The 25,740-nt window shown below is 42.3% G+C and overlaps 2 protein-coding genes across 7 annotated transcripts in view; both read left to right on the forward strand.

The window, feature by feature from the left end:
• ARMC3 (armadillo repeat containing 3) overlaps window positions 1-4,188 on the forward strand; it is a 62,594-nt gene extending 58,406 nt beyond the window's left edge. For 5 of the 6 annotated variants that reach the window (XM_082044501.1, XM_082044506.1, XM_082044505.1 and 2 more), the window contains one exon: window positions 43-399. In XM_082044501.1, the coding sequence (XP_081900627.1) occupies window positions 43-233 (191 nt within the window). In that variant the 3' untranslated portion in view covers window positions 234-399. Of the gene's footprint in view, window positions 1-42; window positions 400-565; window positions 641-4,138 lie in introns of those variants that run through there. The other variant, XR_014183234.1, reaches the window with a different exon arrangement.
• A 10,478-nt stretch (window positions 4,189-14,666) lies between these two features.
• MSRB2 (methionine sulfoxide reductase B2) lies at window positions 14,667-21,164 on the forward strand (the record flags this gene model as incomplete). The annotated part of the gene is given in 5 exon segments (XM_082044617.1): window positions 14,667-14,696; window positions 15,666-15,742; window positions 19,549-19,585; window positions 19,589-19,696; window positions 21,057-21,164. Coding segments are annotated over 5 exon segments (360 nt in total), but the record flags the coding sequence as incomplete, so codon positions are not given.
• Window positions 21,165-25,740: the final 4,576 nt, after the last annotated feature.

The following is a 25,740-nucleotide window of genomic DNA, read 5'->3' on the forward strand; positions in this document are numbered from 1 at the left end:
AGAAGGCAGCAGTTTCAGACAGGGAATTTGTATTTCTTGCAGCCCTGGATAACGTGGTGTTGCTGAAGTGTGGTGGTGCATCTACAAGAGGTGGAACACTGGCTAGAGCACTCTACAATAAGCACTTTCAGGGGAAGCTGACAGGAATTACTGGAGTAGAGTATTTCAGGGAGCATCACTATCAAGTGGGTTTACTGTGGAAAACTGAGGAAAAGGTGCTGTACAGAAGTTAGGCCAACACAGACAACGTTGTGCAAAACTGAATTTCAGAAGACCAAAACACGACCAACAAGGCATTTACTTCCTGCCCACCAAAAATATGATAAAAAAAATTGAAGTCTATGTTCTTTTAGTTTTTTAATGTTTGTATAAGCATTTGAGGAGGTTTATTTCTGTATATTTCTGTTGTATTCATTACTGTTTATGAGCATGATCCCACCGCTCCCCTTCCTTCTTCCTCTAACATGCAGCATGATTTTCTGGTAGTCCTTTGGGGAACACTTAATCTTTCTGTTCTAAATTCACTTATATGGCCTCATGTTCATTTTTTCTACCCTGTGTTCAGCAGTACTCTAGACATCAGAATGAAAAAGAACTCTGGAAACAAAATGCACGATACACTAGCAGAAGTGAGTGGAAGGTGAGGATGTGTTTCTTGTCAGTGCTGTGTAGCAGCTAGGGGACTGATGAAAAGTGGTACACTCTCACTGACAGGCATGATTGGGTACAGAAACCTGCAACTTTGAAAGTGCAGTAAATGGAAGTAAAATAAGAATTAATTTCCTACATTTTGTACAGTTTTCCTACACTGGAATTCCATTATTGAGTATTGGAACCATAATGTTGAAGTGTGACTTATTCTGTTTGAGGAGGTCTTGAAAAACAAAGCAATTTCTGTTGTTTCTAATAGAAGTCAAAATATATACATAAAAAGGGTAAGTTTTTCAAAATAAAAATTGGGAAACTTCTATTCTAGACATATAAGCTTGCTTTACATAAAATGATTAGCTAAACAAATTATAAAAGATCTACACAACCATGTATAATGCAGAACTTAATGATCCAGAAATGTTGGATGAGGATTGTTTTATGTCTTTCACAAATTTTAGCTTTGTGTTAGCTGAGTTCTGTCACTTCAAAATTGCGATGCAGTTGGGTGTCAGAAACAAGAGCTAGGTAGAATATAAACACTTAAATCCTGAATTATTACTTTGAAAACTGCAGTTTATTTGTCTAGTAAGCCAAGAGATGCCACACTTTTTTATTCGATGCTTCCCGGGGACCTGCCAGCTGTGCCTGTGCCCTGGTGAAGAATCCCCCCAGCCTTAACAAAAGCAGCCCAGCTCACACTGATTCCAGATCTGAATTGGAAAACAAAGTGTTCAAACATTTCTGCAGGGCTGAGCTGGATGAATATTCCCAGGACATGCCCAGCATACACCTTTGGGCTTGGGCCATGCCTGAGTGAAGTGATCACCTACTTTCTTCTGAGGAGCAGATGAGGAAGTGCCTCATATTTCCTTTCACATGATAGTTCGGTGGGCAGATCAGTCACAGGAGTCAGGCTTGATGCCTTTCTAAGCATAAGCAAAACAGCCTGCAGCTACCTGGTTGCCACGATATATTCTAGGCACTAAGCACTTTTCCTCCCTCTTCTTGAAGCTCTAGTTAGGTGCTGTCCCGGAAACGGAAAAGATGTCTTAAACAAAGACAGGAACTGAAACAAGGTTCATTCCTCCATAGCTGTAACCACTGGGCAATTCCACAAAAGCAGGCATCATGGCCTGCAGCTGTGCAGAATGAAAACCAAGTGAGATGTGCTCAGCTTCTTGGAGAGGGTGTGTAGATGATTATCCCAAGACAGTGATGTGGACTGTAGATCCTGATTTGAGAGCAGCACCTCCAAGTCATCTTTGCTGAGATACCTGTGCTTCTGAGAGAAGCAGGCATGATGACACTGTTCCTCCTGTTCACTGGAGCCACCCAACTTCATACTGACTGTGCTGAACTTCGTAGTGCCTGCTTCCTGCAGGTTCTGTTCCACAGCATCTGGGCCTGACACTCCGCACATGCATGCGTGTACACACACATCTCCCCCTCCCATTCATTTTCTTAAAAAATAATTTTAGTTTTTATTTGACACTGAAAAACACAATGCTTAATATATAGCACATCTGCATATTAAGAAACACAAAACTGAACTGTGTTGGTAAAAGGTCAGGTGTGTTTTCTAACTTTCTAAGAATGTGAGCCAGCAAAGCAGCAGACCAAAATCAGTGGAATTGTCAATGTGATTTCGAGTTGCAGCAGAGGTTTTGGTGTGAGAGACACTAATGCTTTGACCCTGCACACTTCTTTGCCTTTGCTTGTTCTACGTGTGCCAGGAACATTGTGGCTAAGGGGATTCTAAGTAGATGATTCCAGGCTCTTCAGACCAGTTTTTGGCTGCGACCTGTTTCTGAGGGTGCTTCTGGTAAAAACGTCGCTGCAGAAGTGGATTCCTCTGGTTTTCCCCAACAGACGCAGCGGCAGCACAGACTGCTGGCAGCAGCAGTGCCAGCGCTTCCACGCTTCCCTTCTGCTGCCCTTGATGCCTGAGCAGTGTGAGCACTGAGGTTAACTTACACTTGTTTTATCTTTATGCTAGCAGGGAACAACTGCTGTGTAATTTATAGAATTAACACATTTCAAATAGTTTCTGATTACCCACTGCTACACTACAGCAATGGCAGAACATCACTCCCTCAAACTGTGCATGGTAGAAATTGAAATGATCTCTTCCTCCACTAAATCTCTGTTGCTGATTAACTCTGGATCCTGAGGAGAATCCAAGGCTCATAGAGCAAAACAGGTGTTTCTTTTCAGATCCAAGAGGAGCTTTCATTCTGTTATTTTTGACATCAAACTTGGCTTCAGGGAAAACAAAAAAGTCTTTTATTAGTAAATACAGGGTTTGGATGGTGACATATTATTTCATCTGTAGCTCCTTTGCATAAATCTGCACCTTTTCTATTATATTATTGATTTCTCCATGAATCCAGCTCATTATCAACACAGAGTGTCAAAATGGGGACTGTGCAGAGGCAGCAGATATTTACTGGCTAGCATGTCAACTTAGTTAAGATAGAAAAGTGCATTAATACATTTATTATATTCATAGCTCTCTTGCTGGTTTATACAAGAGTCCCCTCCCCAACAACTCATTGGCAGTACCTGTTTTCCTTCAGAAGACTGAAAATAAGCAAAAAAATCCTGTATAATTCAGAGTCTGAAGGCAGCATATGCCTTCACAGCAAAGTAGAAGAAAGCATAACAATGGACATCCAGGCTCCAGCCAAGACTCTAGCCAACAAGGAACCCATCTCAAGCAATGGTCAATATAGAAAAGGTTAAGAACATGGCACAAATATATTTTATAGATTTCCTGAGTACTCTCACAGGTTCAGCAGTTTGCAATTCAGAGACTTTTTATGTATCAAGGTATCTAACAGCTCTTAAGGTTTTCTGTCTTCACTACAGTTGTGCAAAGAAGCATCTCATTTTATTTATTCTGAACTTGTTATCTGCTGCTTTCATTTAATACCTCCTAGTTTGTGTAGTACAAGAGACAGTAGACATTTATTTCCTGCTTAGCTTCACCCTAAGGCTTGTTTTCTTACAGGACTCCGTCCTATCTCACCTCAGTATACTCTTCCCTAAGTATACTTATATGCAGGGTATATTGAATCACTTCTTGTGTGGACTCTGTGCTGTTCCTTATGTGTACCTCTTTTAGTTATATTTTTAGTAATGAGACTAGACTGACATACAATATGGAACAGTTTGTCATGTATTCTCTTTTTTTTTTTTCCTAATAGCTCCTAATAATTCATTTACAATTAACAATTACTGACCATTTAGCTACATCTTTTTCCTAGAATGAAGAGATATGGAGGAGCATATACAGCTTATTTCAAGAATCTTATTATACAAGGTCTGATAAGGTGTCTTTAAAGTTTACCGTATTAGCTGTAAACTTAGTGGTTGCAGTGAAAAGCCCAACCTGTATCAGTATCGTAGATCTCAGGATGCTCTGTATAGTTCCATGGTCTTCCTGAACCCTAACATGAGTCAAGGTTTCCTTCTGATGCCATGACAGATAACTCCATTGCCAGGCGATAGCTGAACAAGCAAGAGGTACAAAACTCATCGATCATCATGACCAAAAAAGGTTGCCTCTGGAAATTACATGCTCGACGTGACATTGCAGTTCATACTCCAGGCCTTCACACAGTCTTCTTGTGCAATAAAGAATTTGGCCATTACCCCTTTGTGCCATCCTGAACTGCTAAACACTCCTCACTAGGTGGAAGGCCCAAATTTCCAGAAGGTGCTTTTTTTACTTCATGGACTTGGCCCATTTCATTTATACACACTGTTGCTCTGATCTTAGAGAAGATAAGACACACCCAAGAAAGAGTCTGAAGGGCAGGATGTGTCCAACAAAGCCAAGCCCAAAGTTCAAGACCTAGGAAAGAAACTCTTGTAGCTTCCCTAACTAGAAGAATCCCTCTGCCAAGCTTCACTCCTTCATTCCCATGTCTTCACTCCCATTTTTTGCAATTGAATTGAACTAGTAAAAAGATCTGTTATCCTTCTTCATCCTCAAAAAGTGCCACCCCAGAACAGTGCTCAATGGTCAGAGTTGGTGTCCTGTCCCGAAACGCCAGGCAGCACAGCCCCCGACACATGCTGCCCGTGCAGTGCCACACACCCGTGCCTGCTGCACCGTGGTCCAGCCACAACAGCCAGACCAGCAGGGAACCAGGAAAGCACAACACTCGCTGAAAACCACAGCGCTGAGACAACCAAGACGTGTTCAAAAAGTTATTATTTATAGAATAAAAGCACCATTGAAGATGACTGGTAAGTTATTCATGATACTGGCCTGTGTAACAGCATCATCTGTTAGCCTGCTTTGTCTTTCACCTTCCCTCCTTTTTGATTTTACTCTTTTTGGACCTTCTCTGGAGGACTTTTCCATATGCAGAAGCACAAGTATAGCAACACTCATCAGCGCATGTGAGCTGGAAGATCTGTGTTGGCTGTGCTTGTGTTCACCCCATGTTCCTGCAGGTTTATAGTCTACATGTTAAGACACATCTGTCCAACAAACCACACTGGGGGAGTGTTCGGGGATGCCAGGAGCTGCTTTGGGGTCATAATGTTGAGCAGAGTATCCACAACTACTGATGGGATTCAAGCTGCCAGGGTCCTTCCTCCAAGAGTGGAGGGGACTGCTTCTGCCTAATTATACAAACACTGGCTCTGACACTGGAAGTTATCAGAAATATTGGAATGACTTTATCTTTCCTGTCCACTATCACCCAGCCAGAATTTACATTTCAAGTATAGGCAGAGTATGTGCAGAAGTGACAGACACACGGAGGGAGAGATATGCACACACATCTTCAACCTATAAAAATGTTATTTGTAGGACATGGAAGAAATTAGTGTATTGGAGACACAGTGAGCTAGTAAAAGCTCTTCTCTCATTAAGGAGTGAGCTTATTTGCATGCTAATGAACCAGCTTGTTCTTCCAGCTCATTGGTGTTTCACTGACATGCTGAGATGTCATCTATGGAAAACATGTGCAAAGCATAATTGAAGCCAGCTCTTGCCTGAAGTTGGATGAATGTTGTGGAAAATATAGCAAGACGAGAAAACCAATCATAATAAAGTAGGCAGCCAATCCTGTGGCTCATGCAGCCCTTTGCCCAGGCTATACACACTTACTCAACCCCTGCTTACAACCAGTTCTCGTTCTAGTCCTACCTTGCAAGTAAGCACAGCGGAGAGTTTCTATGACTCTGTCTTCTAGCACTCCTAATGCTTGGCTGGTGCAAGATCACCTTGCTTGTTTTAGGAACTGCAGTACCAAGAAGAGAGCTAAATGACTAAGGGCTGGACCTTAGGCATAAATATATTCAAAAAAGTCAGAGGCCGGAAGAATAAACACTGATATTAAATTCCTCTAGCAATTCCCAATGACAAGAAAGTGAAGTACCAGGAACTATCAGGGACCGGGGCTTTGCATCGCTGCACCAAATGTTATGTTGGGTCTCAGTACCTCATGACAGTTTCCACAAGCCAGGTGTTTGTGTCACTTCTAAAATAACATGAAATGCAGGATGAGTTCAGGATGCAGTGATATAAGTGCCAAGTAGCAGGCTGCTCTGTTTGTCAGGTTGCCTTCTTCAGAGCCAAATCTCTGATCTGAAAGCTGCAACTGTGCACTCAAGGATTAGTCTGTAGCTTTGGTTACCAAAGAATAGAGGAGGGTTAAGAAAGGGGTCGCCACCAATTCAGTGCATTGTTGCCACTTGCTGTGTATTTGCTGACCAGAGGACCTCAACAGTAAACAGCAGCACAGATACCAGTCAAGTCTGGGCTCATCTGTGGTACTGAAATGCCACTGAACATTAGGTGTACTGGGAAGGTGTCTTTGCTTGCCACTCAAAAATTAAAGAAATGCATGCCAGCAATACCTGATGTACAAGTATTCTTCACTGCTAGATGGATGGCAGCATAATGTGGAAACAAGAGGTCTGTCTAAAACCTAGAGCCTGCTCTGATCCTTTCTACTCTCTGCCTACACAGCAAATATGAACCAAAACATTTACAGCAGCAGCAGCAGCAACTCAGTACACTCTATCCTTTAAAAGGCTCTTAACCTAAAGTTCCCACAGGAGTAGCTGTCCCTGCACATCTGGCCAGTCCTGATGTCACTTGAGGCTGGAGTAGAAGTTTTTGCTCACCCCAGAGTTGCTCAGATGGGCCCTGGAAAGGAAACCCCAACTCCCATTCCTGTGGGGGCAGGGAGTGCTGAGCCAGACCATCCCTGTCATGAAATGGAAAACCAGCTCATGCCTCGGGGACAGAACGTTCTTTTTTCCAACAGGTAACTGGTGAGCATGCTGGAGACCAGGGATTATAACCCACTCTGGTCATACTGCTGAAAGAATGAGTTTAAGGAAGGCAAAGCAGAACTGCACACTATATGCCTGCAAATCCCTCAGGCGTTTTTTTTTAATTACAGTGTTCTCTTGCACTGCTTCCACCCTACTACATGTTCCTTATTTTTCAAATAACATACGCATTTGAGAAAACCACAATCTGGTTTTAAACAGGGGCGGGGGGCGGGGAGACAAACAAAAAAACCCCAAACAAAACCACCACACAACACCAACACAATCACTAAAAAGCCTCCAAAAACCTAGATGCCAAATTCATTTTGAGACATTTTCCCCACTCCACTACCTCCACTATCCACCTACTGTACCAATGGTCCTGTTCATTACTCCATAATTCTCATGCAAGTGAAACCAAAAGGTGAGTCCAGCCTCCCTGTCCAGCCCTGAGACACGTGTCTCTTGCAGGGAGGGGGGAGCGTGTTCATGTGCACCATCAAACTCCCCCACGAGCCCAGTCGCAGCCTTTGGGCTCTGCCAAAGCTGCTGCAGGCTCAGGGCACCAGGCCTCACACTGGGAAGAGGTGCTGGCGGAAGGAGCATGAACCACATAAAAAATAGACAGGACCGAGATGTTACTTCTTGGCCCCTCAACTTAACTTGTTCAATTGCATCCATTTTTTGTACAAGATTTCCAGAGGACAGATGTTGCCCAGCGTCCTGACCCACACAACACAAGTGCATCAGAACCTGAACTCCCAGCTAAACCATTGCTGCTGCTGGCGGTGCCTCAGGCGGTGGCAGTACAAAAAGATGTAAGGCCATTCATGAGAGGCAAGGCATGCACTCAGCCCCCGCTTTCTGCCTCTTTTCCAAACCAAGAGCATTGCAGTGGAGACGAGCTACAACACAACAGGAGTGGGCAATTCCACCAGGCGTGCCTTCATCACAGCAACAGTGAGACGGAGGAAGCGTAGAGTTTTAGGAGATCTTTAAGGAGCATGAGTTTATGCTTTCCCTGACTAGAAAATGCATTAAAAATACATCTTTTGGAGCTCATTTAAGACAGAAGAAAAGATGGTTCACAACTGCACTTATGTGAATCACAAATTTTAAAACACGTTTAAGATGAGTGAGCAGGAATAAAACCTGTTCTGGTGAGCGCTACTCCTCCAGAATTCCTGTTTACTGGTAAAGAGGTAAACTCTCTTATCAAGGAAATCAGTCTAGTGAAGGGAGAGCAATTTGTCCCAATTGCAGAGTGAAGCATGACATACCCCACTCTTAAATCACTTATATTTCACTTTTTTTATGATGCAATTAGCTTTTTTCTGCATTTGTAATTAGAGGATCGAACAGATGGTCAGGGCTTAGTTCAAGGTGATAAATCCATTAAGATAACTTGCAGAAAGCTGCTGCTACAGTGGCTGCTACTAAATAACTGTTCATTCAATGCTTTGTTCAGGCTTTGGGTGCTGGGTGGAATAAGAACCATCACAGTTGTTCACCATCTTGAGGTACAAGGCATAAGAAATCACACACAAGCTTGGAGAATGTAATTATTACTCTCCATGTGGCTCAAGGAACTTGGATGGTATGATACAGGGAATGCATGGGGCGGTCCAGGAAAATATCTGGGAGTTGTTGCTTCTCAATAGCTGCCCCTGCAGATGCACTTACTCCATCCCAGAGTGCGTGTCTGCTTTTCAAAGTGGATGAAATTGAGCTGGAGTGGTGGCCCCATCACAGAGTTTTCTATCACAGAGTGATTGCAAAATATCCATTTCACTTTGAATTAATGTCTTCACTCATTTTGCAAGAAATTTCTGAAAGCATTTAGAATCCTAGAATAATTTATGCTGAACAGGACCAATGGAAGGCATTTGTTCTAATCCAACTCAAAATATTTGTCACAGTGGACCAAACCTGTAGGTCCCTTCCAACTGGAACTCTTCTCTTCTCTTCTCTTCTCTTCTCTTCTCTTCTCTTCTCTTCTCTTCTCTTCTCTTCTCTTCTCTTCTCTTCTCTTCTCTTCTCTTCTTCTCTTCTCTTCTCTTCTCTTCTCTTCTCTTCTCTTCTCTTCTCTTCTCTTCTCTTCTCTTCTCTTCTCTTCTCTTCTCCTCTTCTCTTCTCTTCTCTTCTCTTCTCTTCTCTTCTCTTCTCTTCTCTTCTCTTCTCTTCTCTTCTCTTCTCTTCTACTCTAAATTCCATCCTTAGGCTCCAGCAAAAGGCTCCTGCTTAAGCTAGTCCACGAATTTGACTTATATTTTTCTAAAAACAGAGGTCAGAATAATTAGGTACCCTATAGCTTCTGATTAGCAAAAAATATATTAAACCATTGTGGCAGTTGCACATCCCCCTGATGAGATCTGGAGCCTTCAATAGGGCAGCTGATGGCTCTTCGGCAACTTTTGTGCCCCACTGTGCCTGTCCACATATACACACCTAGAGTGTCATGTCCTCCTCACACTTGGGGCAGGGTAACTTCACCCCTCCCTGGCTCGGGGGGCGGGGGGGGAGGGCAGGGCAGGAAGGGTGGGACCCTCAGTCAATTGACAGGGTCCTCAACAAAGGAGGTACCCAGAGAAGCTGAGAAGCTTCTGGACCGTGTTTTAATGCCCCTAGCCAGTTCTGACCAGGCTATAAATTGGGGTCCCTGACAAAGACCTCCTTGAAGTCGTCTTCTTGGAGTAGTGGGGCTGTGAACTGGAGCCCTCCCCTTAGACTGGGACACTGTTTAAGGAGACTTCCTGGGATTGAGTGTGCCTCACCTCCTCATTTGGGTGAGTGGTTGTTTTTCTCTGCTGTATATATCCTTGAATGAGTCCTCGTCTAACCCAGGCAAGTCATTATTTCTTCTGGGCATCCTTGAATGAAGGAGGCCTCTAGTTTTTTTCTTGTTAGTCTATGCATGCATGCTGTGTATCCTCATTATTCTTATGTTGTCATACCCCAATAATCTTCTCAACTGATATACAAATCTGTATTTTATGTTGTCGGAGTGCTAAATAATTGTATAAACCCTGTTTCTACTCGGTTTATTGTCTACACCTTTCCGGCTAGAATAAAGTCTGTGTTGGAACTTGTTGTCTGCCTAAAATTGTCTTTTGGAGTGCCTCCATGACAACCATAAAGCAAAGAAGGCAAGAAGTTGTGCGCTCATTATTTCTGATTACACCTTTGACCTGAATCACATCAGGCTACTCCAGAAATGAATCTCAGCAAAATCCAGGGGTTAGCTTCAGGGAGGTTCTGATCTGTGTTCAGTCTTTCTGTGTCTCTGGAAACCAACGATACCTTTTTCTAAGATGCTTTGGCAATTCTCCTACTAATACCTTCTGCTGACATCCCTTTCTATCACTGGAATTCAGAACCAGAGCACTGCCACATATTTTTGGATAGTGTTTCTATGTGGAAACGGTATCTCCATATACCAGGAGCTGAGAGTTTCCTCATGTATGAGTGGCTAGAAACCAGCTGTGTAGTTGTACCAAGTCTATTAGAGGAGAGGGAAGACACTGCTGAGGAAGACACTGCTGCGACCACCTCCTGCAGAAGCAGCAAGGATTTCCGTGGGAAGATGGACCTCACAACAGATACAACCTACCCACCAAAATGCTCGTACCAGTCCACCTTTCTTCATTCCCCAGGGACCTGGGCACAAAGTACCACTACATATGACAGGTTCAAGTCAAATTCTTGTACGCTGAGCTCCCCTATGTTTCAACGAGAATGCCCCCCATAGGACGGGGCATACGTTAGGTATGTCAAAATGAGCAGAGGAAAACTAATTGCATACAAATGCATATAAAATAAGAATACCACTATTTCAGTGTTTTCTTCTATATGTAGTAATGTCAAGGGTCTTTATTTACATGAGCTGCTTAAGCAGAAGTTTGAATTTGAACAGGGTTCATTTGATTTCTGCACCTCATCGCTTCCTAGCTGACTGCTCAGTATCTGCCACGTAGGCATTCTGTGATGCTCTGCTTGTCCCCAAAGCTGTCAGTCAAGACAGAGCCCAGGCTGGGAAATGGTTAGAGCCCAAACAAATATTAGCAGGATAGTCTGGACCGTGACCGCTTCCCTCCTACTCTCGCCTTCACCCGCCTACACACAGGCTGCTGCTGCTGCCTCGGTGCAGGGTAACGCTACGGGAGGAGCTGAGGAGCTTCTCCCCATCTGCACACAGCTAATAAGACATTGTGCTTTTGATGACTGACCCTTCCCTGGATGCAGCTTGTGTGTGTGCTGGAGTCACGCAACATTTTTAACAATAAACCCACTGAATTACAATTCAGGGAGAATTTACTTGAATATTTATATAATGTAGCTAGGGGAGACTTTTAACTGCTTCCCCTTGTGTTTAAAAAAAAAAAGGAGGAAAATTAAGTAACAGCCTAATTGGCTTTTATACCAGTCTATGGGGAGAAATGCAGGTCTGTTCTCTGCCTAGCTACGAAGCTTGGTATGTGCTGTAACCATGGGAGGCAATATTACAGGCATGACAGGACAATCATTTGGTTTTTCAGCACTGAAGATCTGAAAAATTAAATACCTCCAGCCAGGGGGGTTGTTTTCCGCTCGAGGAAGACTTGCCGTGCCATTTTGGAGGATTGCAGGCCAGGCTTTTGTTGGAGGGAAAAATGGAGGATCTGATCTGCCAGTGGACCGCTTCAAATGTGGATCATGGTGCTGGGATGAACAGGATCTGCCTCTCCCACCACGGCATTCATTTTAATCAAGGAGGGGCTTGCAATAAACTGGATAACAGCAAGGATGATGAGGCCTAATGCTTTCTGCTCCCGCTGCTGCCGAGGTGCACAGCTCAGGTCCCTGGTCCGCTCCTGCAGAGCCCCAGGAGAGTGGCACAGCCATGGACCTGTGTTGGTTCAGGTCCCACTGTCTCAAAACTCCTGCATTTTGGGATAGTACCAGTAAAGGAGAGCTGCAAGGAAGATATTGATGGTTCTTTTTTTTTTTTTTTTCTTTAAAAAAAGCACCAGTTAAATCAATGTCAATTACATTAAAACATGCAAGTTTGGGGACTAATCACTTTCTCTCACTCTCCTTCATTTCCCAGATACTTCAGGGAGAACTCCATTGATTACCTGTCCTCAGCAGCAGCAAACCTGCCTGAGACCAAGGCCAGGAACAGAAGGGAATGCTTTTCTTCCATGGTTGAGCTGAAGTTAGCAGCAGGGAGCCCTGGGAGCAACATCATCATTCACTACCACTTTCCAGCCCTACACCATTTGTCAGAACTGGGCGATTGTCAAATGTGGTGTCTCCTCCTCAAAGTCTACCTAACATGTTCAAATTCCCTCCTAAACCATGGGTAAATGACTGATACAAGATGCTGTAGGGGTAAGACAAACGGTGTTTGGAAAGATATTTCTCCGATTTTCACTTGCCAAAATGGCTGAACATGGAAAAAATGTTCTGCGTACAGCACAGACGTTTCCCTCTGCCAGCACCGAGAGCCACAGCAGAGCCCTCTCCTGCCTGCCCAGCAGCGCTGCTCTCCTACCATCCTAAATCATGTTCTTGAGGACTCACAGGCACCACATCTCCAGGATTTTTATCGAGGTTCTCTGGCTTCACTCCACCGTGTCTCATTATATAGGACAAAGCGATTAATCAGCTGTGTGCCCTCCTCTCCCCTGCCGTCGCAGACAGCAACTGCGATCACCTGCAAGCCCTGCTGCTGTCGGTCTATTAGTGCACAGCTCCATGGATCTGAGCAGAGGATTTGATTACAGCCATAGCACCGATCATACGCTGTGTTGGATGTCCTCAGCTGCCACCACACTCACTGACTTTGACATGAGGGTGGTTCGAAAAAAAAGGTGTATATACACAGGACTGATGACACAACACTATTTTTTAGGTTTGGTTTAAAAATTAGGCTAGAAGAATTAGACTAAAAAGACATTAATTTTGTATTAAACACCATTACTAGCTTTGTTATCAGATGCAGTCAAAACAATTCCTTCCACATCATTCAGTAACAATGAACTGATTCCAAATCAGAAATGGAGCTACTGGGAAAAAAAGCAGACAGCAGCATTAAGGCTGAACCTGGCAAATTGACTTGTGTTTAGATCTACCTTTTAAGGACAGCAGGCCAAACTAAAATACAGGTCCTATTATAGGTATATTTATAGGCCAACTCAAAGCAGCTGTGACTGCAAATCACACCACATAAACAAGTAGCCACTTAGATAGCACATCGCCTTTGCAATTACTCGATCAATACAACTAAGAGCAATGCCTTCAACATCCATTTAGGAGAGTAAGAACACTTTCGCATGCAAATACCAGACTTGTTCTCCTGAAAACCAATTGATAATGTCTGCAAGCAAATGCCTCAAAAGATTTTGGTCTATTTACAGCCACAGTGGTTGTTCAGTTTTTAAGCTGATCTCTTTGCCTCTCAGTAAGGAGTGACTGAAACCTTTACTTGCAAATGCTGCATCAGTATTTAAGCGGGTGCTTTACTCATTGCTTTAATAAGGTGCAATTATTTAGGCTGAATGCACACATTACACACAAAATCCAGTGAGGCAGGACAGGGGGGTGACACTGGCCATAGCCAACTGGCTGTGTCCAGCATATCGCCCAGTCCTGTGCCATTGATATAGCAGCTCATCTGCTCCAGAGAGTGCTCGGGAGCTGCCTCCTCCTCTGCATTGCAAGAGATGAGTATAGGCAAGCATTGATCACTCAGGAGCTGATCTTTTTTCACATATGCTATGCTGATGGGAGATGCACATGGAGGTGGTTTCCCCCTCAGCATTTTTTATTAGGAAGGAATGAAACTATTTTACTCATTGTTTTCCAGCCAATCTATTAATTCTATTGCAATCTCATATCACCATAGATGTTCTGCACAGTGTGTACAGGCTCATAGCAGGCATTGCTGGAGTTTTGCACTGTGACTTCTGCTCTCCTGTTGTGTGTCCCCCATTTAACCGTAGCCCTGTTTATCTTGGGCTGTAGATACCACTTTCTTCCTGTGCACCTTGTTAGCACCACTTTTCAACAAGGCTTGTGGAAGTTGGCAGACTTTAATAGCCCATGAATGTGTGCTAGTTCTAGTTTCTGATGATTTCCAAGACGCAAACTACCAAACCTTTCAGCAATATCCAGGGATGAGGAAGGAGCACCAGCAGGCCAGCAGTTATCCCAAGCCAGAATAGAATCATAGAATCATAGAGTCATAGAATCATTGACTGGTTTGGGCTGGAAGAAACCTTAAAGGTCATCTTGTTTCAACCCCCCTGCCATGGGCAGGGCCATCTTCCACTAGCACAGGTTGCTCAAAGCCCCATCCAACCTGGCCTTAAACATTCCCAGGGAGGGCTGAGCTGGGAGAGCAGGTGGTGCCTGGGGTCATAGGTGCCCATTTCTGTTCAGAGCCTTCCCAAGCAATGTGCTGGAGCTGCTCTTCATATGTAGCACACAGAATGGAAAGCAGATGCAAAGTCCTACATTCGCTCCTGCTCTTCATGTCCCTGAACTATCCTCCTGTGTTTTCTCTGTACCCATAGAAATGGAGGTGATGATGGAAAGCATCACCTTAACAGTGATTAAAACAATATTAAAAATAATACGACTTTCTACATCTAATTGAAGACACAGGCTCTCTGATGAAACAAGCTGAAGCAACTGTCTCTACAGACTGGGAAAATAAATTTACTCAGGTGTAATTTTATGTTACAAGAGAAAAAAGAACTGAACTGGTAAGCTAAAGCACTGATGCTATCCAGGGTTAAGTCTCCTCCTCTGCCTGATGGGCAGAGAAAAACCTGCTTTGGGAAGCTCTCATCACTCAGCTGCTTCACAGGTTTTCCCCTGCCTCCCTGTGGTTGGAAGTTAGACATACTGAACCAGGTGGATGTTGTTCTGACCCAGGCTGGGTTGCAGATGAAAAACATTCTGCACTCTTTTTATTTTCTTTTTTTTTCTGGGATACTTTACTGCCAGCTCAGCCGTCTGTGTGGCAGTAGTGGAGGCCACTCCAGAGGGAGGGAGAAGATCATAATTTTGTCCTGTAGTCTCCTTTTTTTTTTACTATATACAGAATTGCTACAAAATATGCAGGAGCCAAGTTACCCCTTGTGTGCCAGATCAACCGCCCACCTTGTCCCCACATTTTGCTTCCTTCTCTGGTGGAGGCCACGTAGCATTGTGGGTGCAGCACCGTCATCCCTAGCCCAGAGCCACAACTTCTGCATGCGAGGCACATGCAATGTGGGATTAAATCATGTGAAGTGTGCCCAAATCCTTATCTGTAAAATAAAGATCCCAATTTCAGACCATGCAGGAAGGAGGAGAGTCCCTTTGTAGGGACACCTTGAAGTTGTGGCACTCCATAGCAGAGACCTGGTCTTTGGCATCCTGCACTTTTCACAAGTTCCTCAGAGGTCATGACTCCAGCCCTGGTACCTGGATGATTTATGCATCTGACTGGTCTCGAAGTTTCTGGGGGCAGGGGGTAGTCTTCACTATTAATCCAAAGGCATCCTCCCCTTCATTTCTTTGGGCTGCTCGTGTTTGTTCTTCAAAGCCCCCCTGTGAAGCCTTCTTTTTATGGTTTTTCTTCTGTTTTGAATCTGATTCCTCCATGCTCGTTCCAGATGGTGAGCTTTTAAAGACCTGCATTATTAACTTCCCTTTTTTTTTTTTTTCTTTTCTTCCTTTTTTAATAGCCATTTAGTGGGATCTATCTCAATAACACAGAATCAGGAATATACTACTGCATGTGCTCCAAGGCCCTACTGTTCAGGTAAAACCCTTTAGATTCCACAGCATCCTTATAATGCCGTAACTGTGGCGGGAGGGGCAGCATCTTTTCATGAGAAAAATGGAAAGTGTAGGTCAGAAGAGCAATCCTTTCGTGCCAGACTGCTATATATAAGATTTCCAGGATACCTGTGGTGATACAGGTACATGATGTGCCCTTTTCTTGAGCATATGAGGGTCTCCAGTGGTCAGGAGACAGTAGTTGCTATAATAGATTAGGATCTGCCTTTTCCTCCTTGCACAAACATGGTCCTTTTCGGTTGATAATAATCCTGTTTAAGAGGTTCCTAAGCCACAAGATGCCACAAAATATGTGTATTTATGCATGAGTATCACTGTACGTTTGCTCTGTTCTTGCAGTCTTCTGCCACTCACGCTGCTGGGCTGGAGAGACCTGTGCTCTGCCTTGGTCCCGCTGTTGTGATGTTCTTACTGCTGGGTCCCTCCTCTTCACCCCACGCCCCTCTTGTTCCCTAAATTAAATTCCACTGGTTTTGCCTTTTTGGTTACATCTACGTTTTAAAACCTGACTGTGAATGACTGTGCTATTAACCTCTGTGCTCTTTACAATACTAAATATTTTGCAACTTCATTAAAGTCTAAGTAAAAGGAAATACAGTGCCTTGGAGTAGGATGTGCAGAGGGTGTTCTGTTCTCTGTAACTGAACCAGAAAAGACAGTTCCTCATATTTTTTATCTAGAAAATAGCCTTTATTTATTCCCAGCTGAGAGCTCAATGGAGTACAGCTGATGTGCTCATTTCTATGAAGACTTTAAAGGATGCATCACAGATCAGAATGTCAAATGGGAAGCTGAGGAATGAGAGATCTGGATAGCAAGAAAGGGGGGAAATGTAATGGCAGTATCAAAAATAAACCTCAATTAAGCAATTAAATGGTAGAATTTGAGGCTGATAATTGTGAACAGTTAGGTTTTCTTGGGCCCTGCACTGAAAACTAATGTTATGCATATGAACATTTGCTTAAATGTATATTTTTCTGTAGAGATTTGCTAATCAACATTTAAAAATAAATTTATTTCAGAAGCTAGTGCAGCATTGCAGAATATTCTGAAGACAAATACAAAACATAAAAACACCTCTGGAAAATTTGGATAAGCTAGAGAAACTTTAAATTACTAAACTGTTCCTTTAGTTTAGGTATCCTTTATTTTAGACAATAGATATTGACAGGTCAACATGAAGAGAGATGAGCACTGCAGGGAATTGCTTCTGCTGCTAAACTAATAACAAAACAATAGTATAACCAGTCATGTTGCTTTTTGCAGTATTCAGCTCTCAGAGAATATAGGTACTTTTGTTTAAAGTGTAAAATAATGCTGAGCCTGACAGACTGATACAGGGAAATTAAAAAACAAAACAAACAATGAAAACTTACAGAAAAATAACTTTTAAGAAAAGTGAAAGCTACTAAATATGAAAAATGGTCTGAAAATACATTTTACATGAATGCATTATATTGTGAAGGCCACTAACAATGAGAGGAAAAAATGGTATTTGATAAGACCTTCATTCATCATGTTTATTTCCTAGAGCATTAAAAATGTCTCTTCTTTTTCAAATGCATTAGATCATTAGCTACAGGTAAACATGAAGCATTTCCTCCTTTCTTCCAAAGTATACATATGTGTATAAATTTATACCAGAACTTATTACCTTCTGCTACCAAATATTCATTTGAAAGAGCGAGAAATACATGGAACAAACCCCTAATCTTTATAGATAGCAAATTGTGGTGCTTTAATGAAATCTCAAACCTTCAGCAAACCATAAACCTACAGCTGAGATTCTTACAGCAAAAAGCACTTTTTAGAATTATCTGGATTCCATCCAGGACGACTGAAATAGGGATCAAAGTAAATGACATGTGCTGGAGGAATGGTGTGTCGAAGGCTAATCTAATGCATATGTTTAGGGAAAGTCCATTTATCCATAAATTAAGTGGTGAAATACTTCAAAGGACAAATGCGATCTCGAACAGCAATATTTTGGGTACTAAAATGTTTCTATTAGGGAATCTAAGTGATATTACTGTTAGTAAAACCACAGAGACCATTTCTATTGAGAGCTGGTTTAACAGCTCAAAAAAATGACCCTTTAGCAGTGGAAACATCTACAATAAACTTAAGTATTGTGAGCAGCATGTAAGGGATGGAGTCAGGCAGGGTCAGATGCAAAGCCCACATAGCATTAAAGACCTTCCTCAGCTCTACAGGGTTTCAGAGAGGATGCTCGTATCTATGTATGAATAAGCAGAAGGATCCCCGTCTCAAAAAATGAAGAGTTCTGATCGAAATATTTTGAAAATAAAAAGGAAACAGCACAGGTTATTCTTTGGGACCCTATGGCTGGTGGGCACAGTGTTTGTGTGGTTTTGTGCCAAGGAGCTCTCCTTGGCCAGAAAGAAATACCTTCTCATACAAACACAGAGTCTGCAAACCACATTTGCTTCTCTGTGCTGTGTCCTATTTCTCCCCAGTTCCACGGAAGGGAGGAGGTAGAAGAACATTTTTCATGGGTCTTCATGGATTGACGTAAAGGTCTGAGCAACAGCCCACACAAAAAACAGCCTTCGGTCATTCAGCAGCTGCGCACAGTGAATTATCAAATGCATGTTGAAGCATGCACTGTTCTTTGGGTTGGATTTTTTAAGCTTTTTGCCCAGCTTTTTTGTCTTGTCATCCTAAGAGGCCCTGCATATAAGATTTTCAGATTTTTCTTCACTGTATTATTAGCCAACCAAAATATACATGATATATACTAGATATTTTGCTTTAAATTCTATATCAACTAATGTACTAATCTCCTTGATCACAAAAAAGCTGCTGCTGATGTTGGTGTCTCCATTCACCACTAGATGCCAGTAAGAGCACTGGGTTTATGAAATAGGGCTAAAACATGGGAAATCGGGAGGAAACAGTTGTGGCGGGTCCCCAGGCCACTTATCCTATAGTATGTGAGTCTGCCTTCATTTCTAGCTCTAACTTACACTAGGTCACTCTTTGCCAAGAGAAAATACTTGTTATCAAAGCTTGCACAACTTTAAACAGAAGATATTATCTCATTTCTGTATGCTAAATCCCCAAAATATTTTCTGATCATATTTCCCAATAAGCTCTAGTTTTTAATATGCTACTAAACAGGGCTGGTGATTCTGGATGTTAACAAGAGTCACTCACAAGTCGTCAGTCTGTAGTATTGTTTCTGATGGCTGCAGTTATCTCCTGGGAAAAGTAGATCTTTGTGCTGTGAGGATTCGTCATTCATTGACTGGTGGTTTGAGTAGGGCTCTATTTGATTTTCCAGACTGATTTGGTGGCTGACTGCAAGCCGAAGCCATCACAGACACCAGCCCAGTCTGGTGGGACGACCAAGCTGTTTTCCACACTTCTTTTCTTCTTGTAAACTCTCTCCCCTGAGGTTGTGCTGCATTGGGCCAGGCTTCAAACTGCAACTTTACAGATTTAATTCAGCTAAACAGTTCACCCAGTTGTTGCACAAACCTTTTTGCAAGCTTTATAAAATGCCAACCTGTCAGTGACATAGAAACAGTGAGACAAAAGCTCTTGTTGTGGGCTGATCAAGAATCCCCTTTAGAAAAGATCTTCCAGCATAGTTTGATGCCAGTGAGAAAACTTCTACTGTGCCAACTATTATTAATAGTAGTACAAGACAGGGATGAGGAGAAAAAGTCAATGTTCTTATTAAAACCAGACTTTTTTGTAACATCTCTGTTATTAATTAGCAAGGAAATCTGGTTTCCATTATAGCTCAGAAAAGAAGTACAGTTCTGGGATTGGATGGCCATAATTTTCTGAGTCTTATAGTACTTGTGGCAGAGATGAAAATAATACGAGTGCCATGAAACGACCAGATAACTCATTGAGATCAACTAGAACTGAAGTTGTCTGCAAACAGGTATGATTATTTTGGAGGTGATACCCAAAAACACAGATCTTAACAAATAAGTTTGTTTGTGCCCATGAATAAATCTACCTAAACCTAACAGTGAGAATTACAGTATCACAATAAAAATTCTGTCTTACTTCTTGGTATGAAGCACACTAGTAGATTTCTAAATACCTAATATAGACAGTTGGTTTGGGTGAAGAAAATTATGTGACTGGGGACAGTAGTTGTTTAAGTATAGCCAAAGCCTGGAGTTTAAACAGAAAATTTACTCAGAGGACCTCAGGTGAACTGCAGGATGTGACAACAGACAGTAGGAGGGACTCTGAGATTTAGTTCACCGATTTGCCCCATCACAGGGTCGGTGCTTCCTAATTCAGTCCTGCTAGAGGTTTACTGAAGCTATTCTTAAAATATGCAGTGACGGAGATTCCACAGCCTCACTAGGTAGTTGTAACCTTCATGTCTTCCTGCTGTTGCTTTGACACTGGGGAAAACACTAAATTTGCTTTGCAGCAGTCAAAGCTCATTCCTCTGCCCTGCACGGTGCTGGTGGTACACGACACCTTCACAGCTATCTTCTACGGGTACTCTCATTTCACAGAAACCACGTTTCCATGGCAGCTATTCCTGTCCTGGTCATGTTGCTGTCCTTACACCTTTACCCTTCCCTGACCCATGAGCCATACTTGTACTGGGACATTCTGTAATACCCAGGTCCTTTCCTTTTCTAAGGAACTGACAGCCCTAGCCATTTCTTCCCAACCCTGAGTCTGTGCTGTGTATTACATCTGTTGAGATACAAAAGTATGCAATCAAGTTTAATGAATTGCAGACCCTTCTAGCAGGATTAAGTATTATCTACAAATGTAACAAGCATTCATTGCAGTCCCTTATCATGGCATAGTTCATGTTTTCAGTAATATCCAGCAAACATCTTTCAAGAACCTCAGCTGAAGACAATCTTCCAATTTTATAATGAATCAGTAATAGCTATTCTGAGTCTTTTTCCCATCAATAATGTGGAGGGGGAGAATCCTCAATTGACCTGTGAGAAGGACCTCCAGTGACAGTCTCAATTAATTTGAAATTTTCATTATGTATTGAGAATTCTAGATCCGCTCATTTATTTCCTGTACTTTCTGCCATTAGTACCTTTTGACTTCCTCATCTGGGGCAGATATTCACCCACTGGCCAGAGGTGATTACTCCAGGATGCATTTCTAGTGTCTCCCCAAGACTTCCCTACCACACAATTCAATAGTGAATTAATCATATGAGGTGCTTACCTCAGGATAGCATAGTAGATACCAGCACAATATTGGTCCATAATTATAATGGTAATAATGGTACATAATTTCTGTTGCAGTGTGAGGCCCACCTAGGCCATGCATTTGATGATGGTCCCACACCTTCTGGACAGGGGTTCTGTATCAACTGTGTTTCATTAAACTTCAAACCCAGCTCTGGTCAGTGAGAAGTGGATCTCTGTGGCTTATAGAACACCCTTTCACTGCTCATTCAAGCTTGTGAAAAATGTATGTTTTTAATATAGAACTCAGATTTTAGTACTTATGCCATTGCAGCTTTGCTTTCGAGCTACTATCAGTGTTGATAACACATATATATTTGTGGTAACTCTTTGGTAATCTGCCTTTTCATGGTTAGTGTGATGTAAGTGTTGATCTGCTTATTGTATTTAAAAAAAAAAAAATCTGTGCATTTGTAACTACGATCATTAACTCCATTGAGGCTGCTGAAATGAAATACTCTCCTCAACCTGACCTTGCCTATGCCAAACAGTAGTTGTGGCACCAGGAATACAGATGTCCATGGCTGATCATGCCAGGGCTTTTACTTCCGTAAAATCATTGTATCCTTCTAAAGAGAAGCAAAAATAACACAAATCTCCAAATAAATAACACAAATCTCCAAATAGGGGCTAGGGGGTTTTGTTTTCCCCTGATGTGAGAGACCTTTAGCCAAACCAAGTGACTTTTCCATAAACCTGTAAAATCCAAGTCCTGAAGAAGGGTCTAACTGCAGCTATTCCAGGCAATGGAGCCAGTGAAGACATGAAGTCTTTCTTTTTTTAAATCAGTGACTTTGATTTTGTGTCCAACAGCAGAGCTATTTTACTTCAGGAACTTCCTCTTACATTATAATAATGTAACAATCTGTATAATATCTCCACACTTCTGTTATCACTTGTGTATTTCAGAATCCAAATATAAAAATGAATGTGAAATTTACTGTGTTTTGGGGAAAAAAAGTCAGCATCAAAAAAGACATGCTTTTGTTGAAAACATGCCTTGTCTGTTCTTCCTTGTACAAGTTTGTAAATACTTCTGTGTTCTCCCAAGCACTGTCACCAAGGCTTGGTGTAACAAGAAAATAAATTGTATGTTTGTTAAATTGAGCTTTCCTGCTTTCATCTTGTTTTTTGTTTGTTTGGTTGTTTTTTTTCCAGAGAAAATAATCTCTGAGTCAGAACATCAGCTTCACTAAACTGGCTGGGTTTAAATGCTTCCCTGCTGAGAGTTACTAGGCAACATCTCATTTGGCTTTACCTATAAGAGGCTGTTTCCATTCTCCTCACTTTGGTTGCCTCAGTAATAAAAAGGGTGTGTTCATTTACTTAGACTAGTGTAGTCTTGAAACTGTTTAATGTCTTCAGAAAGTGGACCTCTATTGCACTGAATTTACTTTTGCTCCTTCTGTCTTGTATGTCCTCAGTTTTTCATTCTCCTACACTTTCCACGGGAGAATTGTACAATTTCATAACTTTTAAAAGACTCTGATCACTACAGCCAGCCTAAAGAAGAATGGCACAAAGGCCACCAGAGGTGTGAAGCAGCTTTAATGAAGCTGCTACTGGTTTTATGTAGTGTCATAGGTGGTGACAGTCATAGTGTCATCAGAGGTGCCTGTTAACCACAGCAGCACACTGCTTCCTGTGTCTGTGCTGTATCGTGCTCTGCCACACAGAGATGCCTTTGCATCACCTATTGCTGTCGCCTGCCTGCTCTGACCAGGGTCTATATGCCCAGCCTGCTCAGGTCTGTGCTCCCAAGAGTCTTCACAGGTTGTACAGAAATCACTGTCCTCACATGCTCTGAATTCAGGTACCAGCCATTGTTTGGTTTTGTTTCATTTTGTTGGGTTTGGTCTGGGGTTTTTTTGTTTGTTTGCCTGTTTGGGTTTTTTGTTTGGTTTTATGGACAGTTTTTTGTTTAGTTATTTGGGGTTTTTTGTTTGGTTTGTTTGGGGTTTTGTTTGGGAGGGGTTTGTTGTTTTGCTTTTGGTTGGTTGGTTGGTTTTGTTTGGTTTGGGTTGAGTTGTTTGCTTTTTTTTCTTAAAATCTCTTGCACAGCTACTGGAAAGGGCATTTGGCCCTTATAGGCATTATTTAGTCAGGCAGCCCTCTCCTCTCTCCTCACCTTTCCCGTCGGGAGAGGACTGTCTCAGAAAGCAGCGTGACTAGAAGGTGTCCGCAGCTGGACCTGTGTTCAGGCACGTGCTAGTGGAGAAGCCAGCACCCGCCTGAGTACAGGGACTCTGAGCTGGGATACCAAGTTGAAATGTTCTTTGCTTCTGCAAGCAGCAGAAAGTAGGAAGAGAAGTGGCAAAATGCCAGTTTCCTGCTGTCCCCACAGATATGGGGTCTCACTGACACCTCCTACAGATGCGGCTGAGTGCCACACAAAACAAACAGACCATGGAGCTGACATAACTAGTACCCACACACAGACTCATGCAAAACACATTAAATTTAGTACCTTGGATGTGCATGGTTGGTGGAGACCAACTCTTGGTGAACTGGCAAGTCAGTAACTATCGCTGACAGAGGAAGCTTGCCTGAGCAGAGAGCACATTTATTTTACACCTATAAACATCATTGTGTGCAACTGCACATTTGGGCTAAGCAGCAGCTGGTGCCTCCTCACTCGCACAGCAGGATGACCGGAGGAAAGAGTCCTGTAAGGCCCAGTTCAGCTTGTGCAGTGTTAATTACAGGTAAGTAGTCATATGAATAGACCTGTATTTCCAAGGACAGAGCTGAACGTCACTGCACTGACAATATCACCAAACAAACAGCATAAAACACAACTCTGCTGCCCCAAAGAAACCAGACACTGAACTAAGCAACCTTTTTCTCCTTATTAAAATGAAAATGAGGAATAGAGGAAGGTTTGGGTTTCACCATGTCTGTAAAATCAGAGTAGTGGCGCATCACCTTTCAATGTGACTGTGCATCCCACAGTTTAGAGTAGCTGTACCAAAAGGTGTTTGAATATCCTGTCCCTTACACTTCACTGTAAATCTACCAGAAGCCCTCTTGTCACTCCCAGCCCTCCGCATTGCGGGCAGTTCGCACCTCTTCTAAAACACAGACACACAAATGACTGACGCAGGACTGAGCAGAGAGGAAGGGAGTGGGGCAGGTAAGGGAGGAGTGAGTGGAGGAAATGGATGTGAACTTCCCAAGTCAGCTCTTCTGATGCTTTTTTTTGGCAATGTCTGACTCTTTCTTCCATTCTCTGCTGTATCAGATAGTGGATGGAACTGGTTGTATAGCAATCTCATGTGGTGGGATAAGGCAAAGGTTTCTTAACTGATCTGTATTTTTATTGTATCATCCCTTGTGAAAAATGATATGGATCAAATCGATTATTCCTCAGTAGTCATTCATAAAATAGCATGTTTGACAGCCTTATTTTCTACTGTTTGTCTTACAGTGCGAGATGGGGAAGAAGGGCCAGGTTCATTTAGGTACGAGTTAATTATCTCTTGAGCTGAGTATTACTGTTAGGTTAAAAATTAATTTTGAGCATGTGTCAAGATCTGCATGTATAAAATTGCAAGCTGTCTATGTCTTCAGTTTCATCATTCCCTCTACTGGCTTTTTATTCTCTATATATCAGCTTGAACTTCTATTTTTCACTTTTAAGATCTATCTCAGCTTGTCCTGACTTCATGTTTTGTCTTAGACATGCTGATGGTACTGGCCTACGCTCTGCCTGTCACGTCTGTCTTTGTTAATTTAAGGCCAAGCTTTCTTCAAATACATTTGTGCTTCATCTCAGGCTGCCAAAATCAATGAGGAGATCCATCTAAGCCTCTGCAAGTCCACTTAGTTACTCTGCTTCTTCCCAGCCTGCTCCCTGAAATTTGCATCTCTCAGTGGGCACAAAGAGCATATCTAAGCAACTGGTGTAGTCTGGCAGTGACACCAGCCACAATGATGCCACTGTTACCTTGTGCTTCACGCATCTGCCAGGGGAATCCATGTGACAATTCTTGTCATGTATTTGAACTTGCCTCCCATTGTGATGCATTTACCCAAACTAATTTTATATCTATAAACAGAGCTGTTGCCATTGATGGTCTATTCCCATGTGACGTAAACTGCTGGACATTCAGGACCTCTGACCGTAAGCTCTTTGGGGCACTTCATTATCTTCCGTGTGTGTTGTACCAAACACACCAGGACAGATCCCAGCTAAAGGTCCAAAGTGTTATAAGGTTATGAATAATAAAGATTGATAATAATGGAAGACACTATTAAGAGTATTATAGGCTACGAGAATGTCTTCATGTGTCTGCACTTTGTTCCACCACAGCAAACAAAAAGCAATCGCTTCTCTGAGCTGAGTATACTCTGCCAGGCAACTGCAGATTATGTTCCATCCTTCACATCTCAGAAGTTTTTTAACATTGTTATTTCATTAATTAGTTTCAATTATGATACTTTTTATCCCATTGTGTTTTTAAATAACCTTTTAATAAATCCTAATTGAGGTTTCTACATAATTCTTAAGATATTTTAAAATCTTAAACAAACTATTTAAATACTTTCTTAGGTTTTGCAGCATCTCTACAAGGCAAGTAATTATTCTCAGTTTTACTGAGGGAAGACTTGATGAGAATTTAATTGACTTGCTCAAGACTACAAATTAGATTTGCAGCCAAGCCAGAATTAGACTCTGCATGACTCCTAACAGCATCCAGATCTCCAGACCCTGCTTTTTCTAAAACTTATTTTGGTACTT

Source organism: Streptopelia decaocto, assembly GCF_964273445.1.
Source record: "Streptopelia decaocto genome assembly, chromosome: 2".
NCBI lineage: Eukaryota > Metazoa > Chordata > Aves > Columbiformes > Columbidae > Streptopelia > Streptopelia decaocto.